This window comes from Denticeps clupeoides, chromosome 4 (genome assembly GCF_900700375.1).
Source record: "Denticeps clupeoides chromosome 4, fDenClu1.1, whole genome shotgun sequence".
Lineage (NCBI taxonomy): Eukaryota > Metazoa > Chordata > Actinopteri > Clupeiformes > Denticipitidae > Denticeps > Denticeps clupeoides.
Window position 1 is genome coordinate 8619223 of NC_041710.1, and position 24769 is coordinate 8643991.

Below are 24769 nucleotides of genomic sequence, written 5' to 3' on the forward strand. Positions count from 1 at the left end.
AATAAAAATGTAACATTTCTAAAAATCCTTATTTAAAGAGTTGAAAATTTCCTTTGGCCTTTTTGGCTTGTTTTTGTTAACAAAGTTAAGAGTAATCAGCTTTATTCTATGATTTGCACATCTGAATGGGAGATTTTGGAATAATAACCATTTTAACAACAGCAGATTAAAAACCAAATCAAGATCAGCATGAAGACAGCACATTTCCAAAAAGACCATAGTGAAACACTTTTCTGCCCTCTTCTCCTGAATTTCCTCGATGGGGGAAAAGAACGATGGGTCAGAGTCTCCAGACACACCTCTGTGCTCGAGCGGTCAGCAGCCATATGCTGCTATCTTAATTGAGAGGGACTTGGGGAGCAAGGACCCTCTGAGCCACGGCATGAATCAGTCAGGCCTTGTCAGAGTGTGTGGCCTAGGCGCCAGGCAGACATTCACACCAGACAAATGCTCACAAGCGGTGAGCAGCCTCCAGATCAGCAGAAAAGGGAGAGCTGCTCCTCTGGGATGTTGTTCTGCAAACACACACACACACACACACACACAGTAAAAGCTGAGATGCTGGAGGTGAAGCCAGCCACAGCCAGGACCACCCTTAAAGACTGAAGTGTCCATGTAGAGGCCCCTACTGTATTAATTATCACGTCTAATGTTGTCAGCTAATTAATTGACATTTACTGCAGGAAATGGTTCCAGCTATTCTATGTAATTAATCAGCGTCAAAGAATAAATTAAACCCCAAATGTGATTACCATTGAGGGCTGCTGCTAAAATTGAATTTTAATGGAGCATGCTTTTCCTCCATGTTAGCCAGAAATTGGGGTCTACTGACTTGCTCTTATTATATATATGTAAATACCACATTTTTGTCAAGTAAATTTATGCCCAGTACTAGATACAAGAAATTTGAATGATTCATTAAGCAATAGACTCTGAAGATTGTGAACATCACACAAGCTCACTGACGAAAAGAGGGCACAGTGGCCGTGGGGCGGGAAAGACCCCTGTTTGTGTGATTCGTAGCTGGTGCATGCATGGGTAAGCTTCATCCCAGATTCCCGTTAACACAGTAATTACCTCCAGAACGAGGGAGCAGGTTCAGCCTGAATAGTAAAACCAGTTAATGGAATATGCACCCCTGTAAACTCTAATTGCCCTAGAAAGCAAACAATTAATTGTTGCAGCAGCCGATGGCGCCCTGCAGCAGTGAGAGGGGTGGAGCGAAGCGGTGTCTGTGTTCAACAAGGTCTCCGCCACTGCCAGGCAATTAGTCCGGGTATGCAAATGAAGCTGAGCGTGCATCGCAGACACTCCCACATTGTTTCAAGTTACCCTGAGGTGCTGCTGATTACCTTCAGTCATTCCCAAAAAGCCATTGTTCAGCAGGGCCTACAAAGTTTCTGAAAGGTTGAGAGAGAAATCCTTTTATTCAATGACAAAGTCCAAAACCCTGGGGAATAATTACTATGTACACTAATGTCCTCAGGGTGGTAAAATACCTGAAAAGTCAGCCCACGATTTTATAACAGTTGGGTCGATATGATCTAAAATTGCAAAAAAATATATACAGTGTGTGTGTGTGTGTGTGTGTGTGTGTGTATATATATATATAAATCTGGTTTTTGAAATGCAGGGAATGTAAAGTGCCATATAATCCTTGACCAAAAATCTAACCACTCCCTCATGGTTTTTACATTTACAGCATTTACCAGACGCCCTTATCCAGAGCGACTTACAAACCTCTGGAGCAACTCAGGGTTAAGTGACTTGCTCAGAGACACAATGGTAGTAAGTGGGATTTGAACCTGGGTCTTCTGGGCGAGTGTGTTACCCACTAGGCTACTACCACCCCTTGAGTTATTGGGCTCAACATACTAAGCATACTAAGTACAGTACTAGGCACTATGTGCTAAGCGTTGGGCTTGTTCAGAACTGTATGACCAAACACATCCTGAGTGTTTACTTAAATTCATAAAACAAGAAAGAAACACAATTTTTTATTATGTTTGTGCATGTGACATACTGACAGGTATGATTTCTTTCTTACTCACTCACTCACGGTCCCTATGTTGGCAAGTGTTTCTGGAGACCATCCCAGGACACTGGGCGCAGGGTGGGGACTCACCCAGGGCCAGACCGGTGTGCATGCTTTTGGATGGCAGGAGGTAGCCACAGAACCCAGAGGAATCCCACACCACAGGGATGAGGAAACATGAGGAACGCAGCACACTAACCAGGGGCATGGATTTGAACTCTTGACTTTGGACCTGTAAGGCCAAGATTGTGTTCTGGGTGACAAAAAAATTGGTAGTAAGTCTCTTTTTATCAAGATCAACTACCAAGCAGTTCTTCACCATTTTGAAAATAGGTCCCATTGCGTTCATGAGTCGACTTTTGACCCAAAACAAGGTGTTGACACACCACCCCTATTAAGACTGAAGCTAACTGTACATTGCCTATAAAACTATACACAGTGATACAATGCTATGCGGCACTGCCTATGTGTCGTAACCTTGCCTGTAAGGACGGCGACTGACACTCACAGAAAGGTACATAAGCAATGCCCACGCTCCCCGCGAGAACAAGGCACTGGTCTGCTGTACCTCAGACGCCACTGTCTGGCAAATCAATCACTTAAACAACCCCGAAGACAAGCACTTCTCTTTCAGAGACCAGGACGCCGCAATATATCATCCCCGCTTCGTTTCAGGAGCAAAACATACAGAGCTACAGCAATTTTGCTTTGTAATTGTTGCCTATTATTTGCCTTCACGAGTGCAGCACCCCAAAGCTTTGACTTTCCCCTGAGTTTTTGTTTATAGCCAGGATCTGAATACTTAAGGTTCCAGATTAAATATAATATAACTATACTTATTTTATATTCATAACCTTCGATTTTAACTCATTATATCACTATTAAAAGTTTCAGATTTCCAGAGAAATGGTACATGTCTGTCTGGATTAATAATTTGTGCCATTCATCAATATTGTATCTGCATGCTTTGTAAATGGTAAATTGATTCGGTGAGAGGTAAGTGCCTTGGTTGTTCTGGGATTTGGCTGTGCACTACCACAGATAAATAACAACTCAGAGTAACTTCAGAGTGTCATATCCTTGATCCTCTACTGAAATACAACTAATGAAAAAACAGTATCAAACACACACACACACACACACACACACACACACACAAAGCCTCAAACAGATAGTCCAATAGCAAAACCATCCTCAGATAATATCAATTTAAAATAAAACTTGAACAAAGCCATTTTTTGGAGCATTCAGAGAAGTGAATTCACCCTCAGTATCGTCTAGCTAGCACACACACTACACGCATCACCTATGATATAAGTGTCTAAGTGCCAAACTCCAGCCTGGCGGTCCACTCAATATCAACCCAGGATCCAATCTGACACGATCCACAATTGTCTTAGTCCAGCAGGAACTCCAGACTTCAGTCTAAATGCTGATTGGATTTATCGGATTATTATAAATCCAAACCCTGCCACGTTCACTTTTCCCATCAGGAGTGGCATTCCCAAGCCTGCTAGAGCATGACGAATTCTACCAACGTTCCCCCCACCTTCTACATGCCTTTCCACTCCTTGCTCATCATCAGTGCTGCTGATGTACTGGCTTTACCATAACTGACAGGCCAGGAAGGTGCAGCTGGGTTTTTTTTCCCAGCACATTACGTCTACATTTTAAAGCGGAGCCTCCGCCTTTCCTATTCAGACAGACGAGAATCACATTAAGCATAACAACACGTGCCTTTGTGGCAAACACATGAAAGAAGTGAAAAAAAAAGACCAGGAGTGCCTTTTGCACTGAAAAAATCCATCCATCTGTCAACCAATCCATCCATCTCCTGCAGCTATATCACAATCTGTACAGAGAGGTAAAGACAATCCTTTCCCCTCCTCATCCCAGCAGGAAATCTGCTTAGAGTGCTGTGGACTTTACCTGCTTTCTAATTAAATCAAGATGTATTTGCCTTTCAAAGCCTCTCCTCCTTCTCCCTTCCCCATTGGAATAATTGATGGGGCCCTCAGGTCCATGATGAATGACTTCCAACCCAAAGATGAAGAGCAAGATGAATGCGGTGCCCTGAGCGGGTTGGGAGGGAGGCTGCCGGACTGCTGACACAGTGACAAATACACTGACCCTGGCACCGACAAGGGAGGGTGGCAACGGCACGACACCCCCAACAGCTCCTCAGCTGTTCACCACATGCCTGTCCCACACCCAATTACCCCCGGCTGCCAGCCAGCTCCAATTCAGGTGCCTTTCCTGTCCTTCTTCCTCGGATCCTCCAAACTGATCACATCACTGACACATTAAGGCCGTATGTGAAAATTGGGGCAGCATGAAGAAAAGTTACACAACGTGAGAACATTTTGCAGAAATTCACTTTTTAGAACAGAAGAAGAAATAGATGTGCTATGTGCAGGTTTCAGAAACAGGTTTACGAAACAATTTAATATTTGAAGGTCATTAATAACTACATTTAAGACTAACTTCACAATAAAAAAAGTTTTTTAACTCGGTTTACACTGTTTTAATGTGTAAAAACACACAGCCGGTTCAATTTATATTTATGTGATTTACTATTTCCAAAGGTAAAGTCAGTAGAAGCCAAGTGCAGGTGAACAGTTTTATTTAATGAGCAGAACAAACACAAATCGAAATGGATGAGACCCCCAAACCAGGCTGAGATCCAGGCAGCAGGTCAGACAAGGTGAGTGCACATAATGAGGGAACACAGGTGTGGGCAATCAAACTGAATAAAGACGAATGAAGACAAAGTCCATATAATAAAGTGGAAAAAGGGGGCTGGCAACCTCACAGAACTTGCATCGAGTTCTGTCAAAGACAGAATTCTCCTAATGGACCTCGCAGCTGGAGGAAAAAAGTATTTCTGTTACCGCGCTGCAGGTAGCCCTTCAGCGTTTTTTACTGCTTTAGCAGAGGCACCGTCCGCAAAGGCTGCCCCCCCCGGGCGCCTGTCGCGGCTGCCCACTGCTCACCAAGGCCGATGGGTTAAAAGCAGAGGACACGTTTCGCTGTGTGACCCGTGCGCTGTGCTGCAGTGTTCCACAATGACAATCACTTCACTTTCATGTTGGACTGACATGGCTTTCTGCAAAAATGCTGCACATTGTTTCAAGATATGTGCGTGTGTAAATGCTAAACTGCAACTAATTCACTGTGTTTGACTATTGTCCTATTTTTTTTTCTTTGCTGAAGACATAAAAATACAACATACAAAAATGTGTTTAGCAAAGGGAAGTAAAACTACTGCATTTTCACTTTTTTAAAGCAGTGGATTGCCACATTACATTTACATTTACAGCATTTATCAGAGCGACTTACAATCAGTAGTTACAGGGACAGTCTCCCCCTTGAGCAACTCAGGGTTAAGTGTCTTGCTCAGGGACACAATGGTAGTAAGTGGGATTTGAACCTGGGTCTTCTGGTTCATAGGTGAGTGTGTTACCCACTAGGCTCCGATCACCCCCATGAAACTAGCCCAAATAGAGTTGGACTACTGACACGGAAAGAGGGTGGAGTAACCTGGATGTTTAGTTTTCTATTAAAAATCTGTTACTCACAAACAATAATCTGAATTTGTAACACAGGTTAATTGTTCAGTTTAACCCTTGTAACCCACATGTGGCAGGAGTCAAAAAGAGAGGCCCCCAATATATATAAAAAAGTGCTTTCTTTATTTATTTTACCCTTTTTCCCCAAAATTGTCCAAATATGTACCGAAAAAACAGAAGTGTGCTACAAAAATAAATCAAACACAAAAAGAACGAAAGTCACAGAAAACAAAAGACTAATTAGGGCAGGCTAAAGCATGTGGTCCTGCACCAATAACCACTACTAAGTATCAAAAGTCTCTCTCTATCTCTCTCTCTCGCTCTCAAAACAATGTACAAATTAAACCTTCAACATTCTTAAACACAGAAAACAAGAACACAAAATATACACCCCAAAATATTTACAAGCATATGCTACAAAAAAAACCTCAAACAAAACAACAAAAACAGCTACACCAAAACCTTTAAAAACCCCAGTAATGGTATCCCCCATACACCTAATCGGCTCCAAACCAAAACACCTGGACAGGACCCCCAAACAGAAACAAGCAGCCAAGATTTAACCCTGCCGGCAGAAGGCCACTTGCTTACTCTGAGCGTCACTCCGTGACAGAACAATGTAGTGTGTTTCTTATTTTTGAGCTCCCCAAACGACCAGAAAAGAAATTATGCAAATTACCCATCTCTCAAAAATCCCCCAGAGGGGTCAGGTGTTTCAGCGTCCAATGATATGACATAAGTTGCAGCCTTTTCTTAAACATCAAGCATTCAGTGATTGTTATGTGCTGTGGTGTCCAGTCTTCATAGAACTTGACCCTTCAGGATCTAAACATATCAGATAAAGGTGATCACTCCCTATCATTTTGAATTGACTTTTACACAGTCAGAAAACAAATGGACCACCAAATGCAGCACCGAAGGCTTCATCCACTCAGTTACTCAGGATTATTTTCTGTATGCTTACCAATTCGCTGGATTATTTGGAACTCGTTTATTCTGATTTCATAGAGGCAGCTGTCCTCCATGCACTTCCCTAATATGAGTAACATGACATGTTAAACACAAGACTAATGAGATGTGTTTACCGGGCCATTTGTAATGGTTATGCTGCAGGAGCACGAGGAACATCAGGTGCACAGTCCCTGCTTGGCATGGATTTGCTGAACAAACACAGGGCCGGGCCTCTGTGGAAGCGGGCTCCAGGGGTTGACTGACAGCAGCTGATTGGTTTAGATGGAACTGACTGAAATCTGCAATAAACTCGCCGCCGCCTCACCTGCTGCCCCATCGAGTGTCTGTAGTGATTGGCAATTACTCAAACAATAACTGTGGATCGGAGGGAATGGGACCACCTGCATTCCCACTGTCACGGCCCCCGGCCGGCGTGTTTGGCGCATTACCGCGGCGCACATCCATGACCTGTGAAATCTGTGGCCAATCTGAACACTGGAATCTGAAGTCATTCAATTTGCTCGGCAGGATGGGAGCTGGACGCCGCGGCTCTGCCTGCGTGATGCAGTAACACTTTCAAAACAAGGGCATTTAAGTCACAGAAAATGGACACAAAAATAAGAGTAAAAACACCCTAGGTGACTTTTTCGTTCCATTTTTGGATTCTTCTGGCCTTAATAACACACCTAGGCCACATACTGCAGTTTGTCCTTCATCGATGCTGAAGCACAAATTCCACCACCTCAAACGTAGCTGTTAATACATGTACAAACATGGCAATTTGTGGTGTAAGATTAGTTTGCATAACAATTTTACTACAGTGACTGATTTCTATGTTTCAGATGGCAACATATCATTTAATCTGAACTGATGCAGTGAAAATCTTCTCAACAGCCATTTCAGAAGACACATCCCACGGTTGTGGAAAACATGCAACAGATGTAAAAAAAGTGACATTTATGAATCACACTTGTTGAACATTAGTATAAAAAGGACAGATAAAATCACAGCGCTTGACCAGAGCCCAGCAGATTGGGACTAAACAGTTGTTTTTCTATGAGAAATACACTTGTTCTTACGTTAATGGCTAATCATGGAAATGTTTTCAATTTGATAGAGATTTGTACACAGACCCTGGATCAATGGAAAGGGTCATATGATCTGATGAGTCCATACATCAGAGTAAGAAGAGAAGTGCATGAAGTGATGGACCCATCATGCATAAGCACTACTGTACAAACCTGTTGAGGCAACATTGCTTATGTGGTTGCTTCAGTTGGTCTGGTCTGTGTTAGGCAACTTTATGTCGTAATAAAATTAAATAAAACGTTTTTCCATTGAAAACGTGTCACAACCCCTGCGACTGTCCCATCTTGATAAAATGATATGTCACATATGACCCAACTTTAAGAAAACTAAGGCTTCACTGTACAACCATCAAATGTTGTGAGGCCTGGAACATTCTTAGAAAAACTTCCAATGACATATCGGTTCTTGTTTTTTGATCTCCTGCCTGTACATTCTGGCTTCCCCTTTCTGCACTGAGAATTTTTGACCAAGAACTTCTGCCGAGTTAACATATATGCTGCCCTTGGGTTTCTGGGCTGATCATTACCATAATAAGCAGGGTTGTTAACAAGTCATGTTTACAAGTCATGTAAATGTATTTTATTGATTTGTTTCAGAGAATATACTGGTGCAAATGCTCTGAGCTCGAGACCTGTGACCACTGAAATGCTCATGATTACACCATCCAGCCTTCAAGAAATCAACTAAATATTTTGCAGCTTGCTGAATCTTGGGCCATTTTTTAAATCCTCCCTCAGGTGCGGAATGATGAAATGCCAGTAATTTTGAAGGCTGAGTTATTTCCTCTGTTTTTTTCTCACTCTGCTCCTAATTAACAAGAACATTAATGCTGACCCTCCTTTGTACTGCCCTAGCATCTAGCACGTGCTTATGGTGAAGGACGGTGTCCGATTTGATACCAAATGAATCCGGAAGGCAGCAGCCATTGCTAAAAGCCCTTGTTAGGTCCAGGAAAGAAAAAAAAAAAACAATTTCGTAAAATATAGCCACTCTGTTTTCCTTTAATTCAATATTTACTTGGTTGATCTGGCAGCAACAGTGTGGATGAGGACTGCAAGACAAGAGAGCTGCTTTGGGGCAACTGCACACATCAAAGGTCTTTCTTCACAGTGTTCAGGCTAAATACTTTGTTTTGAGAACAGAGGTTTTATGGTGATGAAAATGGGGGAAAACTGTTTTAAAGAAATGGATTTCAGGCTGCTCTTTACTGTATATTCCAGGTCAGATAACCTAGTATTTCATTTCTAAAAGGAATGGGACTCTGTAAGCCGGTTTATCTCAGGGATAAGGTTTAAAAGGCCAAGCTTTTGGAAGACAATTGGTAGGCAGGACGGTATCTCTCTCTGAAATAGTCCTGGACAACAACCCCTACTGCAGACCTCAAAAATTGTTATGCTTAGTGATGCACCAAGCAAAAAATAAAACCCCTTGCATTAATATGTGCCAGTCATCAAAAATCAACTGTGTGTGACCTTTGTTTTTAAAAGGCTGGAAGAAATAACATACAGTACAGGCCAAAAGTTTGGACACACCTTCTCATTCAATGTGTTTTCTTAATTTTCATGACCATTTACATTGGTAGATTCTCACTGAAGGCATCAAAACTATGAATGAACACATGTGGAGTCATGTACTTAACAAAAAGTGGAGACCTGGCCTCCACAGTCACCGGACCTGAAGCCGATCGAGATGGTTTGAGGTGAGCTGGACCGCAGACTGAAGGCAAAGGGGCCAACAAGTTCTAAACACCTCTGGGAACTCCTTCAAGACTGTTGGAAAACCATTTTAGGTGACCTCTTGAAGCTCATTGAGAGAAAGCAGTAATCAGAGCAAAGGGTGGCTATTTGGAAGAAACTAGAAAATAAAATGTTTTCAGTTATTTACCTTTTTTTGTTAAGTACATAACATATTGAATGAGAAGGTGTGTCCAAACTTTTGGCCTGTACTCTATCAAAAATGAATACACTATAGTCCCTTTCACAAATCAAATGAGAAATCGTAAATTTGGTAACAATTTTACAGAAATTAGGTCAAGCTGATCGATACACCATGTATATTTAAATCGAGAAAAGTAAATATGCACCAATTGCTAGGGCTTACCAGTCAGGTATTCAGGGTCAGGCACAGGCTCAGACAGCTCCTCTTGACACTGGGCTTCATTGGGCACAGATGCCACCACCATGCCATCAGGCAGCTGCTGGTCGATCCCCCTGGCAAAGTTCTTCTGCCTGGATGTCACAAGAAGAGATGTTAGAAAATTTAGAACATTGCCATTTTTATAGATTATTTTAATAGAGCAGCTTCTATGGATGACATGTGCAGTTCCCCTAGAGAAACTGTCTAGGACAGGGGTCAGAATCCAGTCTTTAATCCTTACACTGCAGCTCCCTGTGGTTTAAAAAAAAGGGTCTTAGTTTTATTATATATATTTTTTGTAGTACTAGTTTAAAATTTGAATAGTTCAGTTTTGTTCCTGTAACATTCAAATGTAATGTGTTTAGTTAAGAGTCACAAATGCCGTATATGCCCACAAGCCCACCGCCACCAGAGCTGTTAATCAATTGGAGCAGCATTTAAAAATCTAGCACCTCTTGGGCTGAGTAAACAGTTGTTAGCAATATTTGGTGTTTAATGATTTGCAAATGTTGACTATATGTTGAGTTTCTACACTACACATAGTCGTGCTAGTAAAAAGGTTGCCTGAGGTAATAGGAATGTCTTGTTGAGGGTGAGTGACCACAGTATTCCTGTATTAGGGGGTTCTTTTTAGACAAACCGCAAACATCAAAGGACAAACGGATTAATTTCCGGTTTAACTGCTAAAGGTTTGATGATACCTAGATAAAATGAGTTCTGGCAAATTAATGATCCTGCATGTCATTGCCATAACTAGTATTGATATCAAATTTGCAGCCTTTGTATTTGTTTATTCATTTATTCATATATAATCATACTGCCTTCATAGGCTCTGCACGGTGAAGGCCGTATCACAAGCATTAAATGATGGTTTAAATGTCAGCAGTAATTGGCTATTTGCTTCCGCCCGAACTAGCTGTCTCTTTCTAGTCATTCCTTTTAATTATGATAAGACCACATACATATGTATATTTCCTAATATGTCATAAGCAAGGGCAGAATTCTTGTTTTGGGTCAGAGACACTAAAGGAAAATTGAAAGTGTCTTTGTCATAGTGATACATGGCACAGCACACGGTGCACGCAACATCCTCTGCATTTAACCAATCGCCCTAAGTGGGCGATGAAAAGGGGACCATGGACCATGACCAAGGGGACCAGGGAGCAGTGTGTTAGGATGGTTTCTTGCTCAAGGGGCACCTTGGCGGTTCGGGAATTGGACTCGAAACCTTTTGGTTACAAGTCCATGTCTTTAGTCACCATGCCACTACTACCTTAAGGGCATCTAACTTCTGACGGCAGCAACAAAATCCTCCAGATGATGCAGTACAACTTCGTAATGGAGTTACGAAGAAGCACATATTCCTGCAGGTAAATGTATGGGAATGCTCTTTTAGATTGAAATAGTGCCAAGATGTGCTCCAGAATGGTACGCTTTAATAATGGATAAGAGAACATTACAGAGAGGCCGCTCTAGGAATGATGCAGAGAACGATCTGGATCTCGTATCATGCCACGTTATACAATTTAAACCCCTCTCGATGGTTAGATGTCATATCTCATTTACAGAGAGGCCTGGCTGTAGGAATAAATGTAGCTCCACATGCACTGAGCACAGTGTGAATAATTGGTCCTGGAAAAAAAAGAAAGAGAGAAGAAAAAAAGCTTCAGGGAGGCAGAACACAGGTCACGTTAATCCCTGAATGAGGAATCCGCCATTCAGCACAACAGCTGTCATTTCCCATTACTGCTTGGCGATGGTTAAAATGAGACGCTCTTTGCTGTTTATTTCACTAAACAGAATTATTCATAGACTAAACAGAGTGTTTGCATCAGGTTCAAGCAGGGTAAATAAGTGTGTACAGAATTACTGAGCCGTTGGTTCCATGGTGCTCCCACAAACCACATAAAAATCAAGGCTCTGCTCGGACAAAACTCCCTACTCCAAAACATAAAACCACAATGTTTGTGGTATTAAGGGCAATATTGTGTAGGCATTCTAAACAAAATAAAATACTGTACAAGTAGGTATGTTTGTATGCATGAGCCTTGTGTAAAAGCTTATGTCTCTAGCAACGACAACCAAATAGTTGTTTTTCTGCTTGCAACACAATCAGCTTTTCAGCTCTAATTATTAACTTTTACATTGCTTTGTCATGGATATTGGTTTAGTGACAAGGGTTGTTACTGTCTATACATTGCACAAGAGGTGATGACATGCTGACACTTTCTGTTACTTACAACTTAAATACTGAATTATTATTAGCTACTTGTTTTTTGTTTGTTTGTTTTTTTGTTTTTATGTTTTTGCATTAACTCGACTGATCTGCTGGTACAAGAATGTGACTGACTGGCCAGGACCATCTGCATGAATGAATCGGATTGGCTGCTGGTTGAAGTGTTGTTTTTTCTTCAATGAACCTTTTCGACCGGATGATGATGATGATGATGATGGTCACTTCCGCAATTTGTAATCACAGAATTAGATTTCTTTATATACTTGTGATGGTTTAGCAGTTGGCTGGGAGAAAAGGACTCATCTTTATGATGAAGTGGAAAAGAGAACAGAATTTGTGGTTGAAAAACATGGAATGAATCAGAGCACTGTCAATGTCTGGAATGGATGTAGCGTTTTCTTGAATCTATAAGGTAACAATGATATAATAATATGTTTTTACTAAAAGAAAATGTTTTTGTCTGTGATACTTTGTACTTGTACTATATTGACTGTGTTAAATAGATTTGCATTAGTAAAAAAAAAAAAAAAAAAGAGTAAGACTAAGATACAATTTTTATTGACTAAAACTAGACTAAAATGCATCATTTTTTGTTGCCCAAAACTACATTGAGTCATGGATGATTCTGACTAAATTATGACTAAAATGATAGGACTTTTAGTCCAATTAAACATGACTAGATTAAAATGAGTATGGACATGACTAAGGCTAATAAAGACTAAAATGACAGCTTGACGCAAAGACTGGACTAAAACTAAAACTATGAAAGGCCACCAATAACAACCACAGGAGGTTGTTCAAATTTCTGCTGCAGGCAACAGACCCACAATTTAGTTTGTTGGCACAAGAATGGAAATGACGAATGCCTTCAAAATTTGTTGTACCACATATCTGAGTGCTTATCCAATTATTTTTTTACAGTCATTAAATTTACATTTATAAGTCTGCTTCCAGTGACTGACTTTGTAACTGTTGAATAAGACTTTATTATACCGTTATTATACGAAGGAGGTGAGCTGGAGGTGAGAGTCCTATTTTTTTTTTACTCCTTATGAGCTTAGAACATTTAATTATTTCTGTTTTATGTGAAAAAAGTAGTAATTACGCCCTACACACAATTTTCCCCATAGTGCACTGTCAAAGGAGAGTAGGGTACAAAACTCAAAGCTCTCTACAAGTGCTGAGGGAGGCCAGATGCAAACGCAATGGTGCTGAAATATTAATGGGCCTGCAATCCAACGTGTGTTTGGAAAGCAGCATTGTGTCCCTTTGAGATGATAAATTCATTAGCAAATGAACCCACGAGCCCACAAAAATCATAATTATGCAGGTGAACTGTTGCAGGCTGCTGCAAATGAACGGACAGGAATCTTTTCACAGCCTGATAAGGACATCCGATCACTGAATCACACAAGAACATTTTGTTGGCTTGATCTCCAACATTTATGAAATGATGTATTTCCCTTCAAGCATTTTACATGCTTCACCTTCACAACCTCTGAAAATCAGACACTTATTTACATATCATTAACTGTGAACGAGCTTTTCTGAAATATGGCTCTTGTAAAATTGTTATTGCCCACTCCGGTGCAAAAGCCCGGAGCAGGTAGAGAGCAGGACATCAACAGTCATAGTTCAGTCAGTAGATTCTGTTTTTTAACCTGAGCACAATTTTCAGAAAGCACGGTCAAAGGACCCGTTTTGACAGCTGAAAAAGAATTTGCCTTCGGAGACCCCTGTGTACAGACACACACACACACACACACACACACACACACTAATGTTAGGGTGAGATTTAGTATTGCAATTACATTTTGTAGTTTGTGTTGTGATTCTCGTGGATCTGCAAGTTTGTGTATGGGACTGTGATTCAGCCATTTCCTGAAAGAGATTCTCGTGTACATTTCTGATTTATCGATACATTTCTATCTATCTTTCTGTCTGTTTGTGACACCACTTAGACAGCAATTTTGAAGCAGTAAATAGAATTCTGGAGGCAACATATAATGGAACATGATTACTGCATATGATAAACATTTGGACAGGACTGGAAATGAACCTCTTTACCACAGTCTATGAGTGCCATGTGGCAGCATTTGTTCTAAATCCACCCATCTGCAAAATGCGCCCGTTCTCTGCCGGTCGCTGCTGATGGATATGCTTATTTTGTTATTGCCAATTGAGCGCCGACGCTGTAGCTACCCTCTTACTGTTTGTTTGATTACTTTGTTTAACTCTGAAGAGCTCAAGTGCTCTTAATAACCAGTGAGGTAAAATTGCAGAGCCAATATCTGCTGCCATTATCACCTTATCCTTTTTTTTTAACAATCCCATATGTAATTACTGGTTATGCATGGGCCCAAAAGTGCAGGGATATTATACTGATAATATGAATGCAGGCCCCCAGTCTGCCATTTCATCAAGCTAACTATAGCTCCAGTATGATATTTTAATTAAACACTCAGATGACGGTTGTCCTGTGAGTTAGCGGGGGGGGGAGACGCCCAAACAGGGGGCAGGGAGTAATGTGCTTAATCACAATTCCAACCATACTTAATGAGAACAAAGGGCACTAAAATATTCATTAAAAACTGCTGAAAGCCTGCTGTGCAAAAGTGCGAGCCAGCCAAGGAAGGACTTGAGGCCAGACGGAAGGAAGCATAATTAGTGCAGGGACGCTTTGTGGCCAATGTTGTTTTTTCACTACACATTCAGTTCCAGAATGCTACTGAATACGTCTGTCTGGCAGCACTCAAAGAGACAAGAACTACCATGGAACAGGTGGAGGTACGAGTGGATACTCTTAGTGATAACACCCTAAGATTTCAACATGTTAAAGTGCACTTTTGTTTCCCAACCATCTTGTGCAATCGTGACAATGGAATAAATGTGATGCCTTGAGGAGGAGCGGAAGTGAAATTCCCAAGCACAGATATCAGACACGGTCTTTATTGACACTTACAACAACGTAAAATGTTCTTACTTGCCAAATTTTGTGTTACCACAGCAATTCAGAGAAAGTTTGGACTGCCCTTATGAGAGCCACATGGCTATAAAGACAGGTGATTAGTGTGTGTTCGGGTGTTGTGAATGAAAAGGGGTGTGCCCTTTTTGACCACATTGTCTGCTGTTCCCAGGTATATATCATCTTCCTACTTCCTACTGTTTGCATCCTGGGGTACATCTATCATTTGTACTTATGTTGCCATTTCTTACCATAATTGATAAATATATGCTACTGTGTTATGGATGTAAATATGTAAAAAAAGCTAAGAATGTAAACAGAGTTCAACATAGCCTGTTGGGGGGAGTATAGACCTCTGAGAAACTAAACAGAGATGAATCAAGATGCTGGAGTGCGGGCGATGGCAGCTTTTAGATGGAAACCCAACCACAGGGCATGTTAATCTCCTCTTTACAAGGAAAAAGTATTGAAGTACAGTGAGGTATACACATGTTCATACTTCTGCTGTACTAAATTGAACCCAGTGGCTGCATCAACAATTTTCAGCCTTGAGCCTATGGATGTGCTCCATTTAATAATTATTGGCAAAAGCACTGCTTGATAAGTGTGGATTGTGTACATCTATTTGTAGTGTGTGTGTGTGTGTGTGTGTGTGTGTGTGTGTGTGTGTGTGTGTGTGTGTGTGTGTGTAGGTTTTTTTTCTTCTTAGCAGTTATTTGATGTGTAAACACCATAAACACTTTTTCATAGTAGACTTTTAGTTACAGTGTGTTGATATATTTACTGAGAATACACACTGTTACTTGCACTGATACGAATGTTTAGTATCAGATTGAATAGACTTATAGTGACTTAAATAACGTTTTTGTGTTGTTTATCCATCCTAAGTAATTACAGCCATTAGAATTAGAAATTTTAGATTTGATTAATGTCAAGGCAAACTATTAAAACTGTTGTCTGAGACAAACACAATGAATATTTAGGGTTGTAATGTTAATTCTTTTCATGCTCCACACATAGGGAACATACGGAATTAGTGGGAATTTGTCTATGTCTAAAGAAATAATAATAATATTAGACTTGTGTGAAACTTGTCTGAAAGAATTTTCATTACCACTTCTGACCTAAAAAGGAAAGGGTTCTGTGGTCGAATCACATGGAAATTCTAAGCCCTGTATGTGTTGCAAATCTAACATGGCCCGTGCCTGTGGAAAAACATCCCTGTAGTGAAGTATGGCAGTGTCATCATCATGCTGTTGGGCTGCTTTTCATCAGCACAGACAGGCGATCTTGCTAAGACAGGAGCAGAAGCCAGTGAAGCAAAACACAGGAATATCGTGCGAGAGATCCTGATTTAGAAAGTAAAAAAACTACTTTAAATAAAGTTTCACTTCCCTGCAAGACACAGGGTGAAAGCCCTACTGCACCAGCTCAATACAGATCTAGATGAAAGCTGTAGAGAGACCCAGTTCTAGCCTCGGTCGTAAACTATTTGAAAATACTGTTCACACAATCATATTTAATCCAAATCAGAGTTTGGCAGGGTCTAGCACTTGTACAGACGGCACAGATTTTGCCAAAATGGCTCAAAAATGGATGAAAAACCAACCAATATGCAAACAATATGCAAAATATTATTCAATCAACCGTCAGAATATTTACTAACATGTTTCCAAAGGTGTCACGATATTATGAAAGTGAGACAGACAGATTTCTGATCAAACAATATGGCAGTTCCACATGTTTGGTAGACTCGGATGTTAGAAGTTTCAGGAAACAGTGTATGCAAGAGAAAGGAATTTTAGCATTGAAATTACTGAAAATATTTAGAGAACGTATCCAGTGCCTGTTTGCAACTCGTAATTTATTTGATATCCTAAAAAGTAAAAAATCTGTACAATTTCAGTAGCTGCAAATCTCTTGACAACACTTCCTGACATCTGGTTCTTTTCAAAGCGCTGTGCCATCTGTCCCGAGGATGATGTCCTCGGCTGCGCTGTCCACTTAACTTTCTTTTTTTTTTAGTGACATGATTGCGTTTCAAGATGGAAAGAACCCTTGAGTAAAACATAACTTTAAATAGCACAGACAGTTTTGAAATGATTTCAATTGCGTCTGAGTTTGTCTCCATGATGGTTGTTCGCAAATGGGTGGTTACATGGGCCATGTAACCACCAATGTGAATAAAATGTGAACCAATGTGAATAAAATGTTCAAAAAAAGTCACAAACTGTGATGCCAAATAGGTGCTATTTAGTTGAAAAAAAATCCATGCACAAAAAGACAATTGCTCTTGTTACCAAGAGCTTGTCTAAGCTTGCTTGTGCAATAGTTCTTCATTCAAGTGCTGGAGGGCACAAGTGTATATGCGCTTGATTCTCAAGAGCTTCAGCTATTATTGGAGAAGGAAAAGAAGTCATCAGGCATTAGAGCACTTAAATATTAACAGCAAGAAAAAGAAAGAAAAATTGTTAAAAAAAATGTAAAATGAAAGCTCCAGATGATAAACCAAGATGACTGGAGGTGACTTTTTAAAATGAATGCTATCCTTCTGAATGGCTCTCCTGCATGACACCGAGCTACCACTTTGTCCAGGCATTAGTAGACAAAGTGTTGCAAGCATGTGAAGCCCTGGGCGGTTGACTCTATGCTGTTCCTCAACCTCTGGAATCCACAAATTAAGAGCACATGTGGCTTACATTGTCCATCGGTTCAATGCCATGGCTGCTGGCATAATTACATGTTACAATATCTGAAGCAGTGAGAACTGTGTCCATCCAGCTGTTGCAGGAGAGGCTGGTGAATTTTTCAGCTGCCTCATGGAAGCGTGGGCCCCGGTAGTCAACTCGATATGTTTCAGACAGTGTTAGTTAGCAGACTAGATTAAACTGTGACTTCCTTGTCCTTCAGAACTTTTGTTCATGAAAAAAAGAAGTCAAGCAGATGCTGTGCGACACTCCAAAAAGCCATGGGGTGTAGCTTTTGAAGAGGCGCCAGCAGAACTCCAAGTGCACACTAGCAGCGCAATGAAAGAGAATAATAAAATGCCTTCATCTCTCCCTGGATATTCTGGGAATCACTTCCTCTCTTAGCCTTTGTTTCATTTTGAATGTCCTAAAATCTGCTTTATACACAGGATACGAGGCTTCTAACCAGATGAACTGGGCAGGTGTTGGTGTACAGTGGGGCAAAAAGGTACTGGGCAGTTGTCCCACTTCAAGGGATGAGGGAGGTCTGTAATTTTCATCATAGGTACACTTCCCATGACATCCTCATCTAGAAGGTCGGTGGCAAACATTAGACGGGCCTGGACATGTGCTGGCTTAAGCAGGGAGACCTGCTGGGACTGTATTCCCAGCTCTCTTTAGGTCATTGACCAGTTCTCCCCGTATAGTTCTGGGCTGTTTTCTCACCATTCTCAAGATCATTTGTCAGTGATCTGACTGTTCCAACAGTTGATCTCTTCTCACCAAGCTGCTTTCCGAACGTAGATTGTATTGAGCAGCAATATCATTTTGTCCCTTGTGTCCTTAAACAGCTCTGTGGCCTTGGTCATGGTGGAGGTTGGAATCTGACTGTTTGAAGCTGTGAACCAGTGTCTTTTATACAGATAAAAAGTTCAAACAGGCGCAATTAATACAGTTAATGAGTGAAGGATAGAAGAGCTTCTAAAAAAAGTAACAGGTTTGTGAGGGCCAGAATTCTTGCTTTGTCATGTACTGAGTGTGGGGTGCATCCAGACCGGAGATTATAGTTAACTGTGTTCCCCAAATTCCTGAGCGTTCACACCTGCTGTTATCTGCATTAATCAGCCTTGTTTGCATCATGTCTTCATTGCGTTATTGCGTGTGTTATGTGTCCCTGTCCAGTGTTCCCTTGCATGCTTTGTTTCCATGTTTTTAACAAATCCTCCTGCAAGTGTACAAGTCAAGCAATTGCTTCTTCCATGTCCACACCGGCACCTACAACAGTGACTTATGCTAAATACTTATTTTCTTTACCATATACAAACAAATACTTTAAAAATCCTACTATGTGATTTCTTGATTTATTTTTACAAACCGTCTCTCACAGTTGAAGGGTACCTATGATAAAAAATTACGGACCTCATCTTTTTAAGTCTGAGAACTTGCACAATCGGCGACTAATTTGTTAGCCCACTGTGTGTGCATGTGTGCGTGTGTATAAAGATTGCACAACTGACAACTCAAGGCCATTTCTGAAATCACAACAGCAGAAATGGCCTTGAGTTGTCAGTTCTGCAAGCTTTAATGCAGCTATGGTGCTTTGCCGAGGCTTAATGAACCAAAGGTTGTGGAACAGTGCACTAGCAGAACCTCCCTTTGTTCTTTCTGCATTCACTGTACCATCCGGCCCAATTAGGTCCTATTAAGCCCAGCCTGCTCCAGGTCATTTTATTCACTCCTTGCCATATCATGTAATTAGACTTGGCATTATGCAAGGAACTCCCAAAAGGTGCTCTTCTTACACAAGAAGAGTTGCACAGGTGACAGACATGCCTTTCAAAAGCAAGTCTAAACCTGCAGTCTCTTCAGGCCTCACACTTAGGATCAGAGCATTTGAGATTTGGCTGCTTGATAATATTAACCCCCACCCCCACTCGGTAACATGGCTAGTTGTGAGAGGAGAAATTGCCCAGGGCTAGAAAGAGAGAGGACATCATTTCTTTCATGACCTTCCAGGTTCCCCACTTTCGAGGACACCCCAGCAAGCGAGCTGCAGTAATTAAAAAAAATATATCTTCAAAGGATTTGTCCTCTTAGTCAAATATCCTTGGTAGGGTGCATCCAAACATGGTTTATACATTTCATATGGGTGTTTCTTTCAATGTCCCCAATACAGCAAAGGACATATATATACATTCTCAGTGCTTTATATATATAAAAAAAAATATATATATATTTTTGTCTGTGTAATCCATATACATTTCATAGTTTACCTGAAAGTGGCCTTGAGGATCTGGCCTGAGGTAATCTCTTTGGTGTGGTTGTTGTAACCGTAGAAGAGATCTCCAAACACTGTCTGGTTGGCTGGGACGTCGGCCGTCTCGGCACAGTCTATTCCCTCAGTGCAGGCCTCAGAAAGCGGCTGGCAGGAGCGGCCATCTGGCCCCCTCCTGTAGTCTTCAATGCACCTGAAACACAAAACATCCTGAAGATCAAAGACCAGGATTACAGTCTGGACATCAGTTAATAAGGAGAAAGTCCTGTGCACAGTCAATTCCATATAGCCAGGAAAATTGCCTTCAAAGGGGGTGATATACATTCGGTGGACCACACTACCTTGACTCTCTGGCACTTTGTTTGCACATGCAGCTCCATCTACCTGGAAAATGCATGGTTTACTTGTCTGTTTGGCTAATCTGCCACTTTTTTTACAGATTGTAGGTAAATCTGTAGGTTGATATAAATAATACAAATTGATATAAATCATACTTTTTTTGTTTCACTCCTGCATGCCACAGTTTGTGTTGTTTGTGGGAGTTAAAATGTTAAAACATTGCTAAAACTTCTGAAGACATGGAACTGTTTCACTTTCTTTCCTATCTGCTGAAAGTTCCCAAGAGCTTAAGGTACTGGTTGCAAATCAAAACTGAAGGTAGTATATCTGCCTTCATGCTGAGCTGTGGATTCTCTCTTTGTCTAAGTCAGCAGCATTTCCTGCTCAGTGAATTCCCATTCCAAACTCAGCCAAAGCATTATTTTTTCTTTCATTTCATTTGCCATTTTCAGCCTAAACTCTGATTCAGTAAGACTAGGTGGCCATGTCCCAGCTCTGGTCACCTTCTGGCACTAGTGGACACAACCTCACTCATCAGCACTTTATTGTATCCCCTTTTTCCTATCTTAATAGTGTTGTCCACACATTTCATGGCTTCTCTTACTCACTTTCAACATAACTTCCCAGGCCACATTTGGATGGTCAAAAGACACTGTATAAGCCCACTGTATAAACTCATGGGGTGAGCATTCAAAGTCTGTCTGGTATCACAGCCTGATTTTTATCAAATCCATGTCAGGTTCATAACGGTCAACCTACATGCTCACTAATAGAATCCAGTAGGGATTCAGAGTGCCTGCTGCCCAGAGTTGCAGCCCAGAGGAGGTCCTGGGCTATGTTCCCCAAACTATCAGCATATATTATTATATTTATTATATATAATGCAATTATAATTAATTATAAGTTAAGATTTAAGTACACTGGAAGATTGCGAAAAAATGTCTTTTTTACCAAAAAAATCCAATTAGCCTGTCTTCCATGGATAGGAAATAATGGAATAGAAAGAAATACATTATCACCTCTATGCTGCACAGCTACCCCCTATAACATTTCCCCCAGAAAGATAGAAAGATGAATGAATCACACATCTGGTCAATAAGGTGTCACAGGGCTGTGGCGTGACGTGATGAAAGAGCGAACGTGATGAAAGAGACGTGGAACCAAATCGCAAGGTGACACGTGGTGGTGGGCGAGTCTTTCGCGTACACTGTAACCCCCACGGAGGTTGACGCTCGCATAACAAACAGAACAAACAGGGAATCGGGGTTGAGGAAAGCAGGAGAAAGAATCAGGCTTACTGGAGATGGAGATGAGGAGAGTTGAGGTGAGCACCAGTCAGCAATCAGAACGCTGACTAAATAGAAAACGCGTCACCCGGTTCCGCGTTCATGCTGCCAAGCAACCGAAGTCACGTGACATAAGGAAGTTACTGCACCTGATGTAATGAATCTATTATAGCAGCACACATGGAATAAACTTCTGAGCTTCTCCCCATAAAGAAATGTGAATTTTTAGGCAAGAGTAAGTATTAAATCATCTCCATATGCTTTGTTTCTATTGTGAAAAAATAAGAAGAATAAATAGCAGCTAATGATTTTGGAACAGAAGATCAATTTTGTACCTTGGCAGCATGGGGGTATTTTTCTTTTTTGAGGCAATGAGAACGAAACAGTGGTCTGCCATTAAAAAAAAACAAAAAAAAAAAACAAGAATAGTCACAGACTGCATGGGATTCTTTCATATTTATGAAAATTTGACATCCAGCTGTCTAGCATGCTCTGTAAAGAATATCAAACAGCGTAGCAGAGAGAGGAGAGGAACGAAAGAGAGCAAGAGCATGAGGGGGTGTCAGGGTTTAAATAGAGGCTGATGCTTTTTTTTTTCTAAAGGAAGCCGTCATCAGCAGAGGTAAGATATATCCTGTCCTAAAAAACACCCATAATAAACACACTTTGTGAAGAAGCTTCAGACTCCCTCACACATTACCACGCTTTGCTCTGTCAGAAAATTAAGCGCATTTGCCACCTGAAGCCAAACTCGGCTTTCTATTGAAGGGAGACGGGATTTCACAGTGCCTGAAGCATCCGGGCCCAAAGATCTCACTTTGCAGAATGCACAGGAGCCAAGGCACTAATGATTCATTCCGACTGGGTGATGTGCAGCTCTGTTTTGACTGGCACATGAAAGACTGAAGGACGCGTTGATGACTTTCTACCGTGTCATTTAGCTATATGACATGGTGACAAAGCTGACAAAGACGTCTTCTGTCTCAGATTGAAACTGACAAGAGCTTGGTTCTTAAGCAAGTATATCTGTACTACAGTTTGACAGAAGAGCTATGTAGCAAGTAAAATTACATTGTAGCGTCTGCGTAGGATCACAGATGGTTGATCTTCAAAGAACCTTTTAACCTTTGACATTTACATACCAATTACAACCCTGGACCCTCACTCTGATCGTCCCGTCTTCCCCCACTGTCACAAATGTAGCGTCTGCGTAGGATCATAGATGGTTGATCTTCAAAGAACCTTTTAACCTTTGACATTTACATACAAATTACAACCTGGACCCTCAGCCTGATTGTTCCGTCTGCCCCCACTGTCACCAAGACGATGCGAAGCAGACGGGGTCTGCCAACTGCTCATCGGGGCTCCAAGCTTCAAAGCATTCCAAAGACCTCCTGCCTGGCCCCACCGTCGCAATACACAATCACGCACACACTTAAAACATATTGTCTGTATCTTGTGCTAGGAATATGTGATTATAAGTGGATCCCGTATATGCACGCGTTGTGTGTACGTTCCCTTGTATGAATTATACTAGTTACAACTTTCTATTGTACATTAGGTAAACTTTAATTACCTATAATTAAGTGTATAAGTGTATCTCTACTTTCCTACCTCCTAAAGGTCCCTTTCTTGGTGTCAGAAGGAACTTCTCTTTACTACTGGAACAGTGATGCATACCATGTGATCACAAAATACATCATACAATTCCTATAAGGTAGAAATTGTAACTGCAACGAACTACAGTCTCTCTCTGGACCAGCCATAAACATTCCGGTCAGTCGTAAACCCAGACAAAGGGGAACTTCTCCCGCCAAAATGTCACACTTGTGATTGGCTATTCAGGCCACATGATGGGCGTGCCAGAAAACATTCAAAAAGGAGCGTCACACAGGCACGAATGCTCAGAACTTCTCTTCTTCCTTCCGAGACACCTTTTCTTTCAACACTTTGTTACTCTTTGGCAATATTTACCTTCAAGGAGAACCTCCAACGCCAGACCTACGGATCAAGGATCGTGACCCTACAGCATCAGGACTCTTTGCATGAAATAAGGACCAATGCAAGTAACTATGCACGTCTAAACCCCTTTTTAAGGTGAACATAAGAATTCTCTGACGATTCTCATTAGGCTGTGGTTAATTGATGTGTAATACTGCCATTCTCTTTTCATCACTTTCCTTTACCCTGTATGTATATGTTTGTCTAATTGTTGTATGTTAGCTATAGCCGTGTTTATTAAATTCTTTAAATTCACAATCGTTTGTTTCTGTGTGCTGCTCACAGCTGAGTCACTGAACGTTGACCTTTTAAGCTACATGCTAAGTTACTGCTAGTGGGAAAGCTACCTTTCCTGGCAAGAGGGGGGATAATCGTTCCCAGAATTGATAAATAATTATATTATCTGCTCCGTGGACGGACAGATCAAGTAATTGTAACATTAATTCTGCTACAGTTTATCCCAAAATCTAATCTAAATGTTTATTGTTAATTATAACCAGTTATAATTAATTCTAGATATTTCCTCTTGAGCTAATTCGTTACAACATTATCATTTCAGTCACTGATTTAACCAAAAACAAATATGTTGACCTAAATTTTTCATTTAAGTTACCAGATTATTTTTCACAAAGGAGTCAAAGAATTGAGCTGTGACGATTGTGTGAGCGGCCAATTGTTCCATCTGTGCCAATAAATAGTGACAAAATATTTTGCCTGTTACCCACGGTAACGTGAAACCATGGCAATGACTTATTTTGTTTGATCAAATTTCGATTTTCATACGTGATGAACAGAGTGAAAATCTTAATCAAACCTTGTTTCTTCTAATACCATGTTCTAATTACTAAACCAAGATATATTCTGACTGTTTCTGATTTTTTTTTCTGCGGGTCACATTTTTGTTGCTTAGTTACACAGACAAGTTTCAAGAACTATATAAAGTACGAAAATAATTTTTACATTATGTTTCTGTCCCCTTATTGACCCATCTACAGCCTTTACCAGGGCTCAATAAAAGCTAGAATAGTTACTGCTTTCAATCAGAGCTGGTCTTGAAGGGGGCAAAGCCATATTTATGAAACTACATAATATGGCTTTTTTATGAAATTCTGGTACTTCAATCTTTACTTAATAGGAACACATTACATCTTGCAAAAGATCAAATGCCACAAGAAAATCACCGTGTCCGACAGGATAATG

At 40.8% G+C, this 24769-nt stretch overlaps 1 protein-coding gene across 2 annotated transcripts in view; it reads right to left on the reverse strand.

Moving 5' to 3' along the window:
* Positions 1–24769, reverse strand: part of astn1 (astrotactin 1) — a 195131-nt gene that overhangs the window by 77675 nt on the left and 92687 nt on the right. For both annotated transcript variants that reach the window (XM_028976985.1, XM_028976984.1), the window contains 2 exons: positions 19942–20136; positions 9745–9872 (listed from right to left, as the gene is read on the reverse strand). In XM_028976985.1, the coding sequence (XP_028832818.1) occupies positions 9745–9872; positions 19942–20136 (323 nt within the window). The remainder of the gene's footprint in view (positions 1–9744; positions 9873–19941; positions 20137–24769) is intronic.